Source organism: Coloeus monedula (assembly GCF_965178545.1).
Source record: "Coloeus monedula genome assembly, chromosome: 3".
Lineage (NCBI taxonomy): Eukaryota > Metazoa > Chordata > Aves > Passeriformes > Corvidae > Coloeus > Coloeus monedula.
In genome coordinates, this window is record NC_138783.1 from 118,804,656 (window position 1) to 118,824,946 (window position 20,291).

The following is a 20,291-nucleotide window of genomic DNA, read 5'->3' on the forward strand; positions in this document are numbered from 1 at the left end:
TGGGAAATATGTCATGCTCCTAAGTATTCCTTGGAACACCAAGCAGCTTTATTGCAATGTAACACAATAATCCAAACATGCAGTCGAAGGTGGGTTTTTTGCTCTGCTGACTGGCAGTTAGGAAGGAAATGTACTGCTTGACTTGCCCAGAAAAATAATTCACCTTCCACAAATGACTTATTTTTTAGTATATTAATATTGTGGCTTATTTTGGATCCCTGCTGGTTTTATAATTAGCATTATAAAATGGTTTTGAGTACTGCTCCCATTAGTCCAGACAGGGAACAACGTTACCCAGTTTGAGTGTACAACATCATCCAGTTCCAGAAGATGCCAGCAGGCTTGTTATTCTGAAGATACTGAGGATAAAAGCAACTGCTATATACATAATTTATAAATATTTCACAAGTAAATAGCTTTATCAGCAAGGACAAGGAAGTCTTGGAGGGAATGTAATGCCTTCCTTCCAGGGCAGGGGCTGGGAAGGGAAAGGAAGAAGTAATTTCCATCATGGAGTATTTTAATTAATTAATTTTTTTAAACCTTTGGAGTGTTTCTTGTCAGTGCAACTGCTGATGGTATCATTTTTCTAGGTTTTATTAAAGGCAATTTCTGAAGGAAGGTCACGCAAGATGAGTCCCTGCTTCCTGAGGAAAAGGCAAATGCTTAGAACCCCATCATTTATTTTATCAGGGAGGCAGAGTTTATCCTCTTGAATATCCCTTTGTCACAGTGAAAACCATCTATATTTGCACTAATTGCACTTGAATTTTAACTCTTTTCCTTGTTTTTAGTGCCTGTGTTTCAGTGATGGGGTCACCATTGCTCCCATGCCCCCGGCCCAGGACCACAAGAGGCTGCTGGATGGAGACGAAGGCCCCAACACAGGAGGGATGGGAGCTTATTCCCCAGCTCCTCAGGTGCAAATGGATTGATAAGGAAGGGAAAAATGCATGGATAAGGATGGGAAAATGGACTGATAACGGGATGTTTCACTCCAGCTGTACCACAGCCATCACTGAAAGCCTGTGGGAATGTTTAATTCCAGCAAGAGGAGCAGGAGGGAATGGGCTCAGCTGGATGGAAAGAGCTGCTTAAAGCAGACATGGCCAACTAAAATCCCCAGCTTCACAAATTTCTCTGAAGAGGAGGATACCTCTACTGAATTACTTGGAATTATAAAGGGAGAGTGTTATTTCTGCAAGCTTATATTTGATTGGGATTGAAGTGTTATGAAATGCTGCTTATTAGAACCAAGTGCTTAAACCCGCAGTTTTATCTTGTGCCAAACAAAGCTAATGGTGAATGTTGGCTGTGGCTTAAGGTGGTTTGGGGTGTGCTTGATAGGGAACTTCTATTGGCAGAAATAGAGAGAAAAACTTTCTTGGCTTTCCATTGGAGTGGGCAAGAGACCATCCAAGAGTTCTGCTTGGCTCTTAAAAACACAAAATCAATCCCTCCCTTTTTACAAACGCTGGTTTCTAATCCTTTTTCATTAGATTTCTAAAGATTTGCTGCAGAAGATAAGAGAGACTGTTCTTCAGAAGACTGTGGATGGCATGAGGAAGGAAGGTGTCCCCTATTTGGGTATGTACAAAACATTGGGATTTTTAACCATCAGGAGATCAACTTTTTATTTTGCTTTTTCCTCTTTGTTGCCTGTCTCACAAGGGAAGTTAAGGGAAACAGCTTTGATTTATTGGGAACTGGGTTTGGTATCAGTGGCTTGATTCAGGGTCCATGGAAATCCACAGAGGTCATTTCATGAACAGGGGATAATTCCTCAAGTGAGGAAGAACAGAAAGGAAAATGTTAAAAATAAGCTGCAAAATTGTGACCACAACTATTTCTTTTTTTTTTAATTTATTTTTACCATTTCTCAAATTCACTGAGCACAGGTGGCAGCCCTGCTATCAACAGATTCAAAACAAGTGAGTTCCTGAGATATCTTTTTGTATCATTTGTTGTTCTAGGTGTGCTTTATGCTGGATTAATGCTCACCAAAGATGGGCCTAAAGTTCTGGAATTTAACTGCAGATTTGGTGACCCAGAGTGTCAGGTGGGTTATTTTGTATGATTTGGCATTATGGGGGGAGTAAAATCTGTGACCATCTACCACTACTGGTAACCAGCTTTGGGGTGAATAATCAGCTCATTGCACCAAGATTTAAAATATTTGGGTTGTTTCTTCAAGGTAGAAGGTCTGTTAGGAAATTGTTCCATTCCAAAGAGGATTCCAGTAGGCTGGACTCAAATCTGGGCTTTGCAAGGGTCGGCTTGAGGAGAGCTCAGCACTTCCCTGTCTTTTCTGGAATGGACTCTGGATTTTTCCTTGCTCCCTGTTGACAAGAGGAACAAAACTCTTAATTTCTATTCTTCAGAATAGGTTCTTCGTCCTCACCCTTTTCCCTCCATATGTAACAATTCTTTTACCCACAGAAATTCTCTTTAAGGAAGAGTATTTTTAAGGGCTCACGGATGACACACTGTATGTATAATGTGTGAAAGTGCAATATGTGGACATATTTAATGCTGGTTTTACAGCTGCATTAATGTGCTTTCAAGGCCAGGGAAGGCAATGCAAGAACACCTTGTTTGATTTGCTGCTGTGTGTTTGTGTAGGTGATCCTGCCCCTGCTGAGGAGTGACCTGTACGAGGTTCTGCAAGCAGTGATCAGCAGGAGGCTGGCCAGCTCCATGCCAGTTTGGAAAGAGGACAGTGCAGCTGTGACTGTGGTCATGGCTAGCCAAGGCTATCCAGGGGCATATCCCAAGGGCTTGGAAATAACAGGTAAATAGAGCAGGAGGAGCTGCAGGAGTCTCATTCGCCCCTGGCCTCTCCCTGTTCTCTCCTGCTGCATGTGGGTGAATCACTAGAACTGAGGTTCGTAGAAACTCTGGTTCTGGGTCAGCAAGAACAGCTGGGTTTTCACACATCTCAGTTTATTCTGGTGCATTTTCAGCTCTCCACACCGTGTTGTTATTTGATATTGGCACAGCACTGATATTTAATACCTGCTACAGTCAGGTGGTTCTGATCAGGTTCTTGGGTCACACTGATGCTGATGTTTTGTGCTCTGGATGTCACTGAGGCATAAAAACCCAGCTGGAATTAGATGCTGTGTGTGTCAGCTAAATGCCTCTTCCCACATCCCTGAGCACACAGGTGACTTGTCTCTCCTTCAGAGGAAGTTTTTACAGATTTATTCCCATTTCCCAGCAGGATCACCCTGACTTTGACTGTGGTTTCTAGACACTTGATACCCCTTCACTGAGAACATTCTAACCAACAGCTGATCTTTTTAACAATACCCACAGGGCTTGCCAAGGCCAAGCAGCTGGGGCTGGAGGTGTTCCACGCAGGCACAGCCCTGAAGGATGGCAGGGTGGTGACCAGTGGGGGCAGAGTGCTCACAGTCACGGCCATCAAGGAGGACCTGCCGGCGGCGCTGCAGGAGGCCAACCTGGGCGTGGCTGCCATCCACTTCCAGGGGGCCATCTACAGGAGGGACATTGGCTATCGGGCCATAGCCTTCCTCAGGCAATCCAGGTAGATATTGCAAATCCCTGAAGTGGGAATAACTGGTGTGAAAAGGATCTAAGCACATCCCTGGTTAGTGTTAATAACTGGTGTTGATATTCTGTGTAACTCTTGACAAGTTTTAACCCCATCCTTGTAATCAACCTCAGCAAGACCAGCCAAGGGAGGAACATTTTGAATGTCTGATCCATGTTCTCACTCTCCTAAACCTGAGTTAAACTACAGTGACAAGCACACAGGAATGATCTGTGCTGCTGCAGTTGCTAGGTCTGGTTTAGGGAAGGTGAACTTCTGCTTCTTGGACTTTGGATCACAGCTTTTGCTCTGGGTTTGTCCTGTCCTGAAGTCTAATATTTAATATCATGAAATGTGGTCACAGCCCCAACCTGCCAGAGCTCCAGGAGCGTTTGGACAGCGCTGCCAGGGATGCCCAGGCTGGGATTGCTGGGGGGTCTGGGCAGGGACAGAGCTTGGACTGGATCATCCCTGTGGGTCCCTTCCAGCTCAGGAGATTCTGTGATTTTATACATGAACAAAGTTCAAGCTGGCTTATTGGCCCTTTTTAGCTTTTAGAAATGGTTAAAATTACCTTGAGTCCCCCACCTTGTTGGGATTTACATTTTACTGGGATAGCTGGCTAATAACAGGGTAGGGTTCAGCACTTCTTTCCGCTCTCTTTCCACTGTAAGACTCTGGAGATGATACGGGTGTGGGGGTTTTTTTATAGCAGGGAGTCCTGTTGTCTCTTTAATGTTCCTGAAAGCTTCTTGCAGGTTTTTAGACTCATTTTTACCTAATAAGAAACTGTTCTGCTCCAATGAGCTCCAAACATACCTTTTCCCAAGGGGCTGTTTTGTAGGCTGGGAAGCACATCAGTGATGGTTCTGTTGCTGCTGGCAGTGTATCCTGATAAGTATTTTGTAAAATTATGATCAATAAACTTCCTAAAAGAACAAGGGTGTTGGTATTTAGTCTTCTTTCTCTCCTAATTGCTCTGCATCTCTTGACAATTTGATGTGAAAATGTGGAATTGGGATTTGTAGTAGAAAAAAAATCAGGTCAGTGAGGCAAGAGGGGGCACTTTGCTGAGCAGTTCCCTCCCACACCGAGTTCCTGGGCCACAACCAGCAGGTTTCCTGCCTGGAATGCCTGCCTGGGAGGAGCCCTGGAGGCTGCTCCAAGTTCTGCTCCTGAAGGGGAGTCAGGATGCTTCAGTCCCAGAATCCCAGCCTGGGTTGAGTTGGAAAGGACCTTAAAGCTCATCCTGTTCCTGCCATGGCAGGGACACCTTCCACTGTCCCAGGCTGCTCCAAGCCCTGTCCCCTTTGGACTCAATGAAGGAAAGGGGATAGCTCTGGAAATTTGGGGACTCACTTCCTCTTGGCAGCCTGGAAGGACTCAGTCCTGAGGCACCTCATGAAAATTGCCAGAATGCTCAATAAAAAGTACTCCAGAAAATTTTAAAAATTAGAGATTCATTTAAAGGATCAAAGCAGATACCAAAAAAAAAATTAACCAATTTGAAATACTCCTACAAACATGGTGAAAATCAGGTGAACATTTATCATATTCAGACTGAAAGGGGCTGACTTTGGTTGTTGCAGGTCAATATTTCCTTGAGTGTTATTCACAGCCTGAACAGCTGCCTGTGGTAATTCTTGTCCTCTTGCCAGTTTTTGGGCAGGGATATGCTGTGAGTGCAGACACCTTTGGATTTTCCTGGTAGCACTGCTCCTGGGCCAGTTGTTCTGGCATTTGAAGTCTTATCAATTCCAGATGTTCCAGCAATGATCTTCACAACAGAAATACCTTTCATCCTTAGCACTAAAAAAAAAAATCCCACATCCTAAAATAAGATTTAATAGAGTACAAAAATATTTACTCCATTTAATGCAATTGTAGACATTTGTGTCTGTCTCTGACTTTTTCAATATTTGCTGAATTCTTGACCTGGTTGCTGAGATGGGTTTTGTGAATTAACTGAATTTTTTTTTGTTCAGCTGAGTCAATTATAAGTGGGTTTCAGTTGTTTTGTTGTATTTGTCCTTGTTAATCACCACTGTGTTTCACCCTTGGCATTGAAACTTCAGGCTGCATCCCATCAATAGGAGAGAGAAAACAGGGGTGGACCTAAAATAGGGATGCACCTGGTTCATGCCATTGACAGCCTGGGAATAACAACTGCTTAACTGGCATGAGCTGTGTTTGCTGGAGTGAAAAGTCATTAAAGTCCCTGTCCCCAAAATGGAAAGGTCCCTCTGTAAATGTGGGCTGGTGCTTCGTGTGCCCAGAGAGCTGTGGGGACACACAGGTGACACCAGTTAGTTCCAGTGTGTGGATCTTACATAAACCCCACCCGGAGCTTGCAGGCATCTCCTCCTAGATCCCTAAACCCCACTGAGGAACCTGGGTCTTTTTAAGGAAATATGAAACATATTCTCTATTAGAAAGCCCACTGAAGTTAGAAAGAGGTGTGGCTGCTTTTGTGGGGGGATCATTCTGGTGATAAGGAGAGGCAGCTTCTAAGCTGCAGCTGTAAAACTCTGGAAATATCCTGGAGGTTATTGATTTACCTGAGACTTGTGGGTGGAAAAGGGACGTGAGCTCAGCCCTGCTCTGACCCAGCTGTGCATTTTTGTGCCTGTTTTGGTTTGGGAGCTTTCCCACTGACACCTCAAGGCCTGGATGGGGCACTCCCTGCCCTGGGCTGGTGACAAGGTGGAGATCAGTCACAGCTTGAGGTCTTTTCCAGTCTAAGGGATTCTGTATCTGGCCCAGGGATTCAAACCTTGCAAAATCAGATCTATGCTGCCTATTTCACCTTGTTGTCAGAGGTTTGGTTGTTGGTTTTATCTTGGGATTTGACCATATGATCCCAGTGCTCTGATGTCATCTTCAAGACTCTGGAATTATCTGTGTACTGCTCCTGGCACCCCCTCCTCAGACAGCAGGATGGGATTCTGCACAGTTAATCCACTTGGGGATGTAAAGAAGTAAATATTATTTGAAAATAATTTCAGTAATCAGCTGCCATCTCATTTTCCCCACTCTTCCAGAGGCCTGACTTACAAGAACAGTGGGGTGGACATTGAAGCAGGGAACACTTTGGTGCAGAAGATCAAGCCCTTGGCTGCAGCTACATCAAGGTCAGGTAAGACAAGAACCTTGTGCTCCTGTTTTGGTCACTTCTTGGCAATGAGGTTTATCAGTTGATCCTGATCTTGATAAGAAGATCATATTTATGTGCCCTGTCTGTTTCCAGATGACACAAGAAAATCTGTGGTAAGCAAATGCCTGGGATTTTATTCCAAATGCACAGCTTTTAATCCCCAAATGGCTCTAAACTCCATCTCCTGAATGCCAGGAGTGTTGGAGAGCACAGTTCAGCACTGTACAAGGATAAATGCAAACAAAAATCCCACCATTTCCTGCTGGGTTTGATTCCATGGATTGTTATTTCTTGCACAGTGACCTCTATCATTTGGGGGGGATGAATGTTTAGGAAGGTTATGAGATGTAGAATTCCTGACATAGATGGGGAACACACACCTTTTGCTTGGTGAAACCAGCATTGATTCATCCTTTTTTGGGGGTTCGGGCACATCTTGCTCTAGCAAGTCTTTGTAATTCTTTGGACAGATTTAAAATATCATTTAAAATATCATGAAATAGCCCTTTTATTTCAAATTAACTGAGACCCTTCTAATAAAGTCAGATATACAGAGAGGGGAAAATATAGATGTTCTCACACCAGTACAACAATCTTACCACAGTTCCTCCTGTTTTTCAGAGAAGCACTCAGTGCAAGGGGGAAATCTGTCAGTCACAGGAATTACTGATGGTTCAGTCACAAAGTTGGGGATTTTTAGGCTTAGGCTAATGATGAATTAAAAAGACAAAGCAATCTAAGCAGATTAGGAGCTCCTCAGTGAAGAGGTTCTAAATGCCAGAGAAAAGTTTCCTGGTGACAAAGCGAAGTCGTGCTGATAAACCTTGGAGAGAATTTCTGGTGGAGATCCTGCAGAAGGCCCTGGAAGTAAAGCTGGGCTGTTTCTCCTGTTTCCTGGCTGACAGGCTGCAATGCAGAGCTCGGAGGCTTTGCTGGGCTCTTTGACCTGAAAGCAGCTGGTTACAGAGATCCCATCCTGGTGTCTGGGACCGATGGCGTCGGCACAAAACTCAAGGTAAGGTGGAAATCCACAGCAAAGAAGGAAAAACAGCACAGAAGGGAAAATATTCTATCAGAAAATAGCAGTTGTCTTGTAAAAATACCTATTGGCCTTTCTAAAAAGGGGATGAAATCTGAAATTGCCCTTCTTAAGCCAAAAGAATTAAATACCTGTAAATAGCCGGAAGTTGATATGATGCCTATATTAAGGATGTAATCAGGAATTTTGTTTCACAAAGGCAGCATCTCCACCCTCAAAAGGATTATTCATGGGGAAAAACATTTAATCCCAGGTTTGCTGTTGTGTTTGGGCTGCAAGGAAACCCCTTTCAGCAGAGTTTCCTTCTCAGTGCCTTTTGGATTTGCCATGGAGACAAGAATAATTCCTGAAGAGAGTTAGGGGATGATAATAAACAAAGCTTCTCCTCCAAGAACGCCTGGAGGGACAGTGGGATTTTGGTCCATTGCTCGCAGACCCCGCTCGTGATTTCAGTCCCTTCCAGACCCTGGCTCATGTTCCAGGAGCCCAGAGCTGATCCCAAGTGTCTTGCAGATTGCACAAGAGTGCCAGAAACACGACACCATCGGGCAGGACCTGGTGGCCATGTGTGTCAATGACATCCTGGCTCAGGGAGCAGAGCCCCTCTTCTTCCTGGACTATTTTGCCTGCGGCAAACTCGACGTGCAAGTGGCTCAAGGTGTCATTGCAGGAATAGCTGATGCCTGCAGGAAAGCTGGATGTGCTCTTTTGGGTAGGAACACTCTCCTCTGGGGGATATGAAAAATCTTCTGCAAGGTCTTTGTAGTTGGTTCTAGTGTGGTTGGGTTCCTACTCTATGGAAGAATCTGGGAGGAGTGAAAAACCAAAGTGTTCCCTGTCTTTGCTTTCAGGGAACTTCATCTCTCTAAATCACAGGGGAAGGAGACAGTACTTTAAAAATTTAGGCACAGATTTAGGTTGGATATTGGGAAAAGGTTCTGTCCTTTTTTCCAGTTTTTTAGGGAAGTTAGGAACACAAGTCCTTTCTCAGTGGGAGTGTGTAGTTTTGGGGCCATTTACAAGCCTTGAACAAGAGGCTCTTTATGCCCTCGTGTACTTTTTTCCTGCATGAACTGTTGGTCAGCTTTATGTTTGTTTTAAGGTGTTCTCTGCATTTATCAAATATAATCACCCCATTCATGCTGCAGCAGGGTCTGTGTGAGGGGAGCCCTTGTGATGAGCTCACCAAAATGTCAAGATTTTATTTCCAGTTCAAGACTTTCAAACTCCACAGGACTTTCTGCAAGAGCTGAATCTTCAGCTCAACAAATGAAATTCATCACCCCACTGATAGTGAGGGGGTGAGGGCGCATCTCCTACTTGGTTTTGCACAATTAACCATGGATTTAAATGCTGGATGGCCAAGCACTTCTCCCCATTTTGTCTCTTGGCTTCTCCATTCTCCATTTGATTGAGCCCTTATTAAATACAGCTGAAACCCCAGGACTAAAAAAAGCAGCTGAAGCTGGAGCACAGGGCAGGGAGTGAAAAGTGGGAAGAGGAGAGAAAAAGGCAGGATTTTGTCCAGAGCAGCTGGGGCTGCCCCTGGATCCCTGGCAGTGCCCAAGGCCAGGCTGGACATTGGGGCTGGGAGCAGCCTGGGACAGTGGGAGGTGTCTGTGCCAGGGTGGAATGGGATGAGCTTTAAAATCCCTTCCAACCCAAACCACTCTGGGATTTTATGATTAAAAGACAGCTTTTTTAACAGCTCTTTGCTGTGTTTTTGGTTCCCCAGGAGGAGAAACTGCCGAGATGCCAGGGATGTATCCCCCCGGGGAGTATGACCTGGCTGGGTTCGCCGTGGGGGCCGTGGAGCGAGGGCAGATGCTGCCCCAGCTGGACAGGATCACTGAGGGGGACGTGGTCATTGGGGTGGCATCTTCTGGGGTCCACAGCAACGGCTTCAGCCTTGTGAGGAAGATCGTGGAGAAGTCCTCCCTGGATTTCTCCTCCCGCGTCGGCGTCTCCGGGGATCAGACACTGGGTACCGCTTTCCTCTCAGCTTCCCAACACCTGACACAGTTATTTTGTCTGGGCCTTTGAAACTTCCCTCAGGCACCAAAAAAAAATTCATCTTTAGCATATTTTCTTCTTCTTCTTTTCCTGGGAATCACATGTGCAGGGAAGAAACAAAGGGAGGGGGATAAATAATTAATTATGTGCTAAAAAAAAAAGGTAGAACTTTGTGTTTCTCTGTAGGACAATGCTCACTAATATCCCACAAATTGCTAGTTTGAGATTTCCTCGATTTTATATTGATTCACATCTTTCTCCACGCTTTTTCCCTCTCCCATGGACAGGAGAACTCCTGCTAACCCCAACTAAACTCTACAGCAAGACTCTGCTGCCTGTGCTGCGCTCGGGCCACGTCAAAGCCTACGCCCACATCACTGGAGGGGGCCTGCTGGAAAACATTCCCAGAGTTCTCCCAGAGTCCTTTGGTGTCGTTTTAGGTGAGAGAGAAGGAAAGCTTTGGAAAAATCCTCATGTTAATGTGGATTGCTGTGGAAGTCTGTGGACATAGGGCCACACCAGCTGATTTGTGCTGTAGGAGCTGGAATTGCCTGTCTTGAAATGTTTGAGTTTTTCCTTGTACCTGAACCAGAGCCAGGCAAAACACTTTGTGGTGGAAAGACTGCTCCCCATTGAATTCCCTTCCCTGGTGGTGTTTGGGATTGGATTTCTTAGGATACTTGCAAAAACAAAACAACCTTACCAGCAATCCCAAGTCGGCTGTCACCATTTGCAATTCCCTACAAAATTATTGCAAATTAAATGATACTCATGAAGTTTTCACTTAGCATTCAGAGGTGCTTGTGAGCTCAGGGACAGCTCCTGCTTCTTGACTTCACTAATCCTCAGCACCCTCCCCTCAGGTGTGCTGGAAAGGGTTTCACAGGTGGGGAAGGTGAGGTATGGGAAGGGAAATGGCTGCACAGGTTGTGACAGCTCATGGGGTTGTACAATAAAATAAGGAATTCATAGGGAGTTCTGAATGCCAGAACTGCACATAAATCATTTTCCACTTGTCCACTGATATATATTCATGTGTATATGCACCTCTGCTCTGGAGCCAGGCTGGCAGAGCTGGGAATGTCCTGCCTAGAGGAGAGAAGGCTCCAGGGAGAGCTCAGAGCCCCTTGCAGGGCCTAAAGGGGCTCCAGGAGAGCTGCAGAGGGACTGGGGACAAGGCATGGAGGGCCAGGAGCCAGGGAATGGCTTCCCAGTGCCAGAGGGCAGGGCTGGATGGGAGATTGGGCAGGAATTGTTCCCTGGGAGGGTGGGCAGGCCCTGGCACAGGGTGCCCAGAGCAGCTGGGGCTGCCCCTGGATCCCTGGCAGTGCCCAAGGCCAGGCTGGACATTGGGGCTGGGAGCAGCCTGGCACAGTGGGAGGTGTCTCTGCCATGGCAGGGGTGGCACTGGATAGGATTTAAGGTCTTTCCAACTCAAACCATTCTGGGATTCCCTGATTCTGTAGAAATGGGGATAGAGCCATTTTAAAAGAGAACATGACAAGAAAGAAATTTCCTGTCCTTGGAATTCCTTTACAGTGTTTTGTCCAGAAGCATTTTCGTGCTGCAGCAAGTCATCTTCACCTGGTTGGAACTGGGGCAGTGGGAGATTTTTGTGACAGATTTTGCCTCTTAATACCCCAGTAGTTTTAGTCCACTGATAACAATTTCCACTCTTGGTTTGTATTTCCAATTCTCTTCAGATGCTCTTACCTGGAAGATCCCTGAAATCTTTTGCTGGCTCCACAAGGAAGGGAACCTCTCTGAGGAGGAGATGGCTCGCACCTTCAACTGTGGGGTTGGAGCAGTGCTGGTGGTTCAGAAGGAGATGGCCCAGCAGGTCCTCAGGGACATCCAGGGACAGGAGACTGCCTGGCTCATTGGCAAAGTGGTGTCCCTACAGAAAGGTGATTGCAGCTTGATTTTCCTTGGGGGGAAAAAATCAGAAAGAAAAAGCAGAGGGAAATGCCCTCGTTGTAGAGTCTTCATGAGGTGAATATCTCTTCACTGGCACCTCCCTGACTTTTTTGTGGGAGTGTTGAACTGACAGTTCATTCATCTCTTCCATGGGTGCTTTTCTCCTCTCTCACTTTCTCCCTTTATTGACACTTTGTTTTGTTGTTTTTTGGGTTTTTCCTTGTTCCTGCTCAGGCTCTGACAACGTTAAAGTCCTCAATCTCCATCGGGCCCTGCAAGCAAACAGGTCCCTGTGTGTGCACAGCCATATCCAGGGCAAGATCCAGACAGGCAAAGTGAAGGTGGCTGTTCTCATCTCTGGAACAGGTGAGAGTTCTGTTCTTTGCTGCAGTGGAAACCAGAGTGTGGAGAAGGGAACTTCAGCTTGGATTTAAAATCCCTGCAGTTCTCCATGGACTCTGATAGGCTTCTGACAGACAGGAGAGATTTTGTCCCTGGATTGATGTCAGTCACAAACCTCTCTTAACCTCTGCTGCAATCTGTGAATTGCATCTGTGTTCAGTTTATCTCCAGAGCTCTGCATGTGTCCAGATTCAGGCTCCCACTCTGGTGCCCTGTAGGAACAGCAGCATCCTATCACAGATAGATCAGAATTTCTTCTTGCCACGTAGGCACTCTGACTATTTCCAGTATTCCCAATTACTAAGACCATCATTCCAGTGCTTTAAATTACAGTGCCAAGTGCAGCTGCCAGGAAAGGCCTTCAGCTGTCTGAATCAGCTCCCAGCAAGATCAATTAAAAGAGGATTAATGTTACATCAGAGCTGTTTGGTTTGGTCTCCCCTACACTGCTGCTTATTTAAAGCCTCTTCCAGCTGTTCCCTGTATTTATTCTCGGTATCCATGAGTTATTTTCTCTCCCCCAGGCACAAACCTGGAAGCCCTCATCAACAGCACGAAGAAAGACACCAGCTTTGCACAGATAGTTCTGGTTATCTCCAACAAAGCTGGTGTGGAGGGGCTGAGGAAAGCTGAGAGAGCTGGGATTCCTACAAGGGTGAGCATTTCCTTTTTGTAATTAGCCCCCATTAGCTGTGACTGCAACAGGAAGGTGCTGATGAGTTTTGTTGGGTAAGAGATGGGCTGAGAGGGAGCCTTGGCTTTTCTGTTTCGATCTGTTGTAAACTTGTGCCCGGGGCAAAATACCTGACAGCAAAATCCTTCCTTTTCTGCTTCTCTGCCAGCAATCCTGATGCTTTGGGAACAGTTGTTACGTTAAACCAGCACAAAACTTTCACAGTTACAGCTTAAACTGTGTCAGTTATTTGACTGCAGTGCATTGACACTGAAGTAACAACCCCTTTTATCTGAATTTAATTTCAAAGTGACCTGGTGGTTCATTTGAATGGAACAGAGGGGTCACAGTCAGTGGGACCTTCCGCTGACTCCCTGGATATTGACTCAGGCTCTCCAGGAATCATTCCAAGTGCTCCCTGAGTTTCCATGGATCTCGTGCTGCCTTGCCTTTGTATTGCAGGTCTGAAATGATCCTGTTGTCACTTAGAAACCTTTTACAGTCACTTTTCACGCTCAGTACAGACACAGGGAAATTGGGGCCCAAGGCTTTGCTCCTTTAACAGTGCTGGGATCTGTCCTGGTGCTGCAGCTCCTCCTTGGGAGGACACAAAGGGCACAGGGGAAATGTGGCCATGCTGGGAAGAGCACACAGAGAATCACAGTCTGGAATGGCTTGGCTGGGAAGGGACCTTAAAGCCCATCCAGCTCCAACTCCCAGGTTTGTATCACGGAAAAACCAGAGTGTGGGAGAGTTAAGGTGTGTGGGGGTTAAGGTGTGGAGGGAGAGGTGGAACAGGCACAGGGGCAGGGGCTGGTTCAGGCCAGGGCTGGGCTGGGCTCTGCTCCCAGTGCCTGCTGTCCCTGTCACCTGACCAGCCCTGGCTCTTCCCAAACCAGCCCCGTGACGCTGGTGGGCATTAACAGGTGCTTCTGATTAAGACTGGATGCTCTAAATTAGGTGGTGCTGCCTTCTTCCTGTTTAATTAGGGGATGTACCCTGGATGGAAAAACACATAGCTCAGACTGGGAGAGCTGGGGGTGCTCACCTGGAGAGGAGAAGGATCCAGGGAGAGCTCAGAGCCCCTTGCAGGGCCTAAAGGGGCTCCAGGAGAGCTGCAGAGGGACTGGGGACAAGGCATGGAGGGCCAGGAGCCAGGGAATGGCTTCCCAGTGCCAGAGGGCAGGGCTGGATGGGAGATTGGGCAGGAATTGTTCCCTGGGAGGGTGGGCAGGCCCTGGCACAGGGTGCCCAGAGCAGCTGGGGCTGCCCCTGGATCCCTGGCAGTGCCCAAGGCCAGGCTGGACACCGGGGCTTGGAGCAGCCTGGCACAGTGGGAGGTGTCCCTGCCATGGCAGGGGTGGCTCTGGATGGGCTTTAAGGTCTCTCCCAACCCAAACCAGTCTGGGATTTTTTGATTCCATGATTATGCAGTAGGGATTGGTTTAGGAGTCTGTGATCAGCCTTTTTTTCAAGGTTTTCTGGTATAATTTTTGGCATTAACTGCCAGAGGCCTTAAAATGGGTGAAATCTTTGGAAGACTTTAGGATGGCTTAAATCCCTGCCTTTGTAGGCTGTTCCTTGGTGTCCAAGTGCTGGGGCCGAGAGCTGTGGGCTTATCCAGCCTAACTTATTTATCCCTGTGATCCCTCTGTGTGAGGCACAGCACAGACTCCACTCTGTCAGCTGTGCATTTGGGAGCTGCTCTTCCTGCTGGAATTCCCACCACATCCATATTCCTTGTGGTTTGGGCTGCCCCAGGTGATTGAGCACACGAGGTACCAGAGCCGCACGGAGTTCGACAGCGCCGTGGACAAAGTCCTGGAGGAGTTCTCCGTGGAGCTGATCTGCCTGGCAGGCTTCATGAGGATCCTCTCGGGCCCTTTTGTCAAGAAATGGGAAGGTGAGCACAGCTGAGGGGTGTGCATGGACACAAAGGCATTTCAGAGGTTGTCACGAGGGAAAAGAGAGATGGCACCAGATGAATTCTGGGTTCGCAGGAAATGCGATGACCTTCAAGGTCTCCTTCCAGCCCAGCCCATCCTGTGATTCTGTGAGATGAGACTCTTCCCATTTCGTAAGGAAAAGGATGAGAGGGAAAGGCACCATTTCCCCCTCCCCTCCATCCCTTGTGCAGAGGTTGAAGGAAGCCTGGGGCAAACACAGGTCTGGTAGTCTTTGATTTCTTAGAAAATATTTAAAATAAGGCTGTGAAGACTTTGGGTCTCTTCAGAGAGGAGATGCAGGGCAGGTGTTGCCTGGGGAGAGGCAAGCACCCAGCCACTGAGAATTCCTTCCCCTGAAACAGGAGCTGCTCTGCATCCTTGTGAAACCACCAGACTGGGCAGCATTTTGCAGTTTTGGGTACCAAGCCCTGGCCAGTCCTAGGCCACACATCAGGAGCTGCTTGGGCCCATGGGTGGGGTGTTCCACAGGCAGATCCAGGCTGTGCTTGCCCAGAATGTTCACACTCTGCTCATCTTTTACAGTTTTCCAGCTCCCTGAGAGGCTGGTGACACCTTCAGGGCTTCTCTGCCTCCTCCAGCTGTTACTTTTCTCTCCTGTGCTTCCCAGGGAGTCCTGAACACATGGAGCAGCTGCTGTCTGCTCTGCTCTGGGACCAGGCTTACCTAAACCTGCCCAGAGCAGGCACAGCCTGGTCAGTCTGTACCTTGCAGCTTTCACTGCTCACTTGGTGACTTTTGTGTTCCCCTGGGTGTCTCTGGGGCACTTCACACCTGAACTGCTTTTCAAAGCTCTCTTTAAAATCAGTGGAGCAAAGCAGGCACTCCTGAGTGGCCTTGCTGTGGTTCTGAAGCTGTCAGGTGGAGCCAGTCAGGTGAATGGGTTTTGTTTGTCTCCATTCAGGGTCTGGAGATGTAAATGCCTGTGCTGTGGGCAGCTGTCAGGAGGAGACAGGATCCCTCACTCCAGGGGATGGGTTTGGAGCAGAGAATCTCTGTAGAGGGTGGAAAAGAACTTTCTCTAGTGCAGAATCTTGAGCAAATACAGGATTTTAGTGCCTTCTGATTTAGGGACAGAGCACTGATCATTGCCCTGCACAATGCAGGATTTGCTTTACCTGCATGACTGGTGTGAGAGAAAAGGACAGGAGGGTTAAACTCATTTTTTTAAATGTCCAGAACTGAATTGAGCTTGAAAACCTCAGCTGGGACTGTGGGATGTGAGCTCAGACATTGAGCTCAGCTCAGGGAGCTGGGCCAGCCACAGGACCCTGCCCTGGCCATGCCTGGGCACTGACCCTCCCCCCCCCAAATTATCCAGGAGGAATCAATTCCTGCTGCTGCTGCTTTGGTCAAAGCTGCTCCTTTTTCCTTTTCTCACAGTGACAAGGACACAGAGTATGAAGTGAGCTGTGAAACTCCTTCTTGCTTTCACAGCCCTGAAGTGTTCATTAGGAATGTTAACAAAGGACAGGTTAAAGTGTTCATTAGGAATTAACAAAGGACAGGTTAAAGTGTTCATTAGGAATGTTAACAAATGACAGGTTAAAGTGTTCATTAGGAATGTTAACAAAGGACAGGTTAAAGTGTTCATTAGGAATGTTAACAAAGGACAGGTTAAAGTGTTCATTAGGAATGTTAACAAAGGACAGGTTAAAGTGTTCATTAGGAATGTTAACAAAGGACAGGTTAAAGTGTTCATTAGGAATGTTAACAAAGGACAGGTTAAAACAGAACCAAACAAACCCAAGCAGACAGGAAGCCACATCCCATTCTGATGGGAAATGGAGGCAGAAGAGCAGAGTGGTGTTTCCAGCCCACTGTCCCCGATACCTTTTGGGCTCAAGCAGCAGAGAGGAAGATGCTGATTCTCAAGAAGGGTTTTGTTGAGATACAAAGTGTATCTGAGACATTGCTGGAGGTCAGGGGGGACATTTGCCTCCTGTAACTTACCCGGCTCCCCAGTGCAGGGGAGGGCAGGGGGTCCCCGAGGTGCTGCCAGGAACAGAGGAGAGTAGAATGGAAATAACAGAACTGCCTAAATAAAATAATAGTAATAGAAACCCTGCAGAGGAGCAGGCTCAGGGGGGACCTTGTGGCTCTGCACAAGTCCCTGACAGGAGGGGGCAGCCGGGGGGGTCGGGCTCTGCTGCCAGGGAACAGGGACAGGAGGAGAGGGAACGGCCTCAGGCTGGGCCAGGGCAGGCTCAGGGTGGACAGCAGCAGGAATTTCCCCATGGAAAGGGAGCTCAGGCCTTGGCAGGGGCTGCCCAGGGAGGTTTGGAGTGCCCATGCCTGGAGGTGTCCCAGGAAGGGCTGGAGGTGGCACTCAGTGCTCTGGGCTGGGGACAAGGTGGGCATTGGGCACAGCTGGGCCTGGCTGGGCTGGGAGGGATTTTCCAGCCTCAGGGATCCTGGGATTCTGGGATCTAAAAAAGACAAGGTGCTGAGGGAAGGGACAGCCCCATCAGCCAATCAGTCATTATTAATCCCTGGGGAAATGTGTTTGCCATCAATTGTAGCTGCAGTCTCTGGTGTTTCAGACACTGCAGCACTTGGGGCTGGCTGCCGGTGTCTTCAAAACTTGTGAAAAATCTTATTCACAAATGGTTTTGTTCCTCTGCTGGTTATGGGACGTGAACAGCCTGGTCAGTGCTGAAAGCCAATAACCTCCCTTGTGCTTTCCCAGGGAAAATCCTGAACATCCACCCGTCCCTGCTGCCGTCCTTCAAGGGAGCGAACGCGCACAAGCTGGTGCTGCAGGCCGGGGTCAGGGTCACGGGCTGCACCGTGCACTTCGTGGCTGTGAGTACCTGCTGCCCCTCCTGCAGCTCTGTGACCCTCCAGGGTTAACATTCCCACCTCCTTGGCTCTCTGCAATGCTTCCCTTCAAACATTTTCACCTCAGAGCCTGCTGGGGATGCCCTTGAACCCTCGTGTTTGATCACCTGCCCTCCTTTGTGCATGCAGAACCTTGTCTCTAGAAATGATAGAGATTTTATTGTGACAATGCAGTGCTTTAGCTTGCTGACTCTGGAGAAGGAATGGAAATGAATCATCTGTCCAGGAGTTTAAGCTTTCCCTAAGGGAACTTCTTCCCACTGCTGCCTTCCACCCATTGGAGTGGGGGAATAGTTCACGTAAGGCCTTGGCTAAGCCAAGTCTTTATCAAATACAGCCCCAGCTTCCTGGAGTTTATCCTACAACCTGCCTTGTTTCTGGCTTTTAAGAAAAAGGAAAAATAGAAACAAACAAACAAAACAACAACAACAACAAAAAAAACCCACTGGAAATGGCACAGGATTTGTTAAGGAGTGATCCAGTGTTTGTGGGAACAGAGAAAAACCTGTCAATTTATGTTGGTCAGACCCTGAGCAGAGAAAGGGCACAGATCTCTCAGCTTTAGAGCCACATTTTTTCAGGCCAGGGATCATTGGTTCCCTTTTGGTCACTTCTCAGGGTTCAAAGGTCTCCTCTCCTCTGGCTCCCCTCTCCCTCTGCTGCTGGAATCTGTCCTCAGGATTTTTGCTTTCTCTTGGAAAAAGAGAGTGGAATTATTTTTCCAGATAGAAGGGAAAACTTAATTCTTCTTTCTATGCCATGACTTGGGGTTTCTCTGCAGCAGCTCCTGAGAAACAACCCCTGCCCAGCAGGGATCTGCCCCAGCAAGGTGCCAGGGAAGATCTGCTGGATCCCTGGCCCGGCTCTGTGCCAGGCCTGGGCTCACTCCCCCTCTGGCCTGCATGTCCTCATGCTGCCCAGCCCAGCCCCTCCTGCCCCTGGCTAACGGGGTTTTTGGAGCAGGATTGCTGCTCCCTGGTGTTCTGCCTCCCTCCTCTTTTCCTCTGCACCCTTCCCAGGCCAAGGTCAGTCCCAGCAGCTGCTCTGCCGCCTCCCACCAGCCCAAATCCCCGTTCCCTGTAACCCCACGATCCCCGAGGCAGCCGGGGGATCCCGGGGGCCCTTCCCTGCTGTGCCACCCCCACCTCTGTTTGTTGCCGTTGCAGGAGGAGGTGGATGCCGGGGCCATCATCTTCCAGGAGGCGGTGCCGGTGAAGGTGGGGGACACGGAGGCCACGCTGGCGGAGCGGGTGAAGGAGGCCGAGCACAGGGCCTTCCCCGCCGCCCTGCAGCTCGTGGCCAGCGGCGCCGTGCGCGTGGGCGAGGCGGGCAAGATCTACTGGAAATAGGGCCCTGTGGCACAGGCCGGGCACAGGCTGCTCCCTCCACCTGCCTTGTCCTGCTCTGGCTCACAGGGTTAAAGATTCAAATCCCGGCAAAGCCACCAGTGGGAATTGCGGGGCCGTTCCCAGAGGGTGCAGCACTGGCTCCTGTAAGTGCTTTCTAATTTGAATCACTTCCTTGGCCAACATTTCGGTTCTCCATCGCTTCCCCAACAACACAACTCCAGCCAGGTGCTGCCAGAGAACCTGAGCAGCCCCGGGATGGACTCGAGGCCATCAGGGCTGTTCCCTATCAGAGCCTCAGCCTGGAATGGGGACCCTCCTTGTGCTGGGCAGTGTTGCTGAGGGAAACTCCAATGGAAGAGACAGACAAAGGCAGAATCCTCCACTCTGAAAACCTCATCAAACCAGGACAAACTGGCCTCCCACTACACCAATTACTGGATTTTTTTCCATTTGCTTCCTGGTTTGATGGTGGTAGATCTTGTCTGGCCCAGACCCCTCACACACCCTGGCATTTCCAACCCTGACCCTGCTGTTCATCAGATGCCGGCAGGATTCAGTGTCTGCTGCCCCTTTTTCCCTCAGCATTCCCATGAATTGCCCTCAGATTTGGGTTTTTATTTTTGTACATGAGCAGAAAGACCTGACACAAGACACGTCCTTGGCTTGTGAAGCATTCCTCAGGAATTCTGAAGTGCCTTTATTCTTGGAACAGTGTTTTCACCTGGAATAACACTGAGGGACACCCAGGAATTATGAACATTTGGAAAACAAATGGGGTTTTTGTGCAGCTCAACACTTTTGGTTTTCTTTTAATATTTTGGTATAGTTATAAAGCCTTTGAATGTTCTTACTAAAAGGATCAGGTTTCCCACACAGGAAGCAGATGAGGTGGTTTAGAGGTCCCCTTTAACACAGAGAAAGCTGATTTGATTCTGGGCTCTGATGTTCTGATGGTACTCCCATGTTGGCATAACCTCCTTTGGGATTTGAAATAAAGCCTAATAAAGTTTAAAAAAAAATTCAATCTACAGCTATTTTCTTGGAATTGCTTTCCCAGGGCTCTGGGGGGAGGAGGAAAGGGGCTGTACACGATGTGGGGTAGGGGCGAGGTCACACAGCTCCAGCCAGGGAAGGCAGAGGAAATAAAGACTTGGAGGGGTGAAATCAGTGCCTGTGCAGGGACTCAATATCACATTATTGATCAGAGCAGTTGGATCACTGCCAGAGAGGCCAACAGAGGGAGATCTGTCCCAAATCCAACATCCCACTCCATCAGAGGTACTTTGGTCCAGACTCTGATATTTTGTCATGTGAGGCTGATGTGAAATGGGGTTTCACAGAGTCACACGAGTTTGGGTTAGAGGGACCTTAAAGCCCACCCAG

The 20,291-nt window shown here is 48.1% G+C and overlaps 1 protein-coding gene across 2 annotated transcripts in view; it reads left to right on the forward strand.

Annotated features, from left to right (window-relative positions):
• GART (phosphoribosylglycinamide formyltransferase, phosphoribosylglycinamide synthetase, phosphoribosylaminoimidazole synthetase) overlaps positions 1–19,804 on the forward strand; it is a 35,580-nt gene extending 15,776 nt beyond the window's left edge. For both annotated transcript variants that reach the window (XM_082279280.1, XM_082279281.1), the window contains exons 9-24: positions 795–920; positions 1,500–1,587; positions 1,974–2,059; positions 2,623–2,791; positions 3,319–3,550; positions 6,598–6,692; positions 7,616–7,725; positions 8,263–8,461; positions 9,485–9,733; positions 10,050–10,202; positions 11,466–11,669; positions 11,914–12,045; positions 12,606–12,736; positions 14,516–14,657; positions 17,408–17,523; positions 18,726–19,804. In XM_082279280.1, the coding sequence (XP_082135406.1) occupies positions 795–920; positions 1,500–1,587; positions 1,974–2,059; positions 2,623–2,791; positions 3,319–3,550; positions 6,598–6,692; positions 7,616–7,725; positions 8,263–8,461; positions 9,485–9,733; positions 10,050–10,202; positions 11,466–11,669; positions 11,914–12,045; positions 12,606–12,736; positions 14,516–14,657; positions 17,408–17,523; positions 18,726–18,908 (2,415 nt within the window). In that variant the 3' untranslated portion in view covers positions 18,909–19,804. The remainder of the gene's footprint in view (positions 1–794; positions 921–1,499; positions 1,588–1,973; positions 2,060–2,622; positions 2,792–3,318; positions 3,551–6,597; positions 6,693–7,615; positions 7,726–8,262; positions 8,462–9,484; positions 9,734–10,049; positions 10,203–11,465; positions 11,670–11,913; positions 12,046–12,605; positions 12,737–14,515; positions 14,658–17,407; positions 17,524–18,725) is intronic.
• The last annotated feature ends 487 nt before the right edge of the window (positions 19,805–20,291 follow it).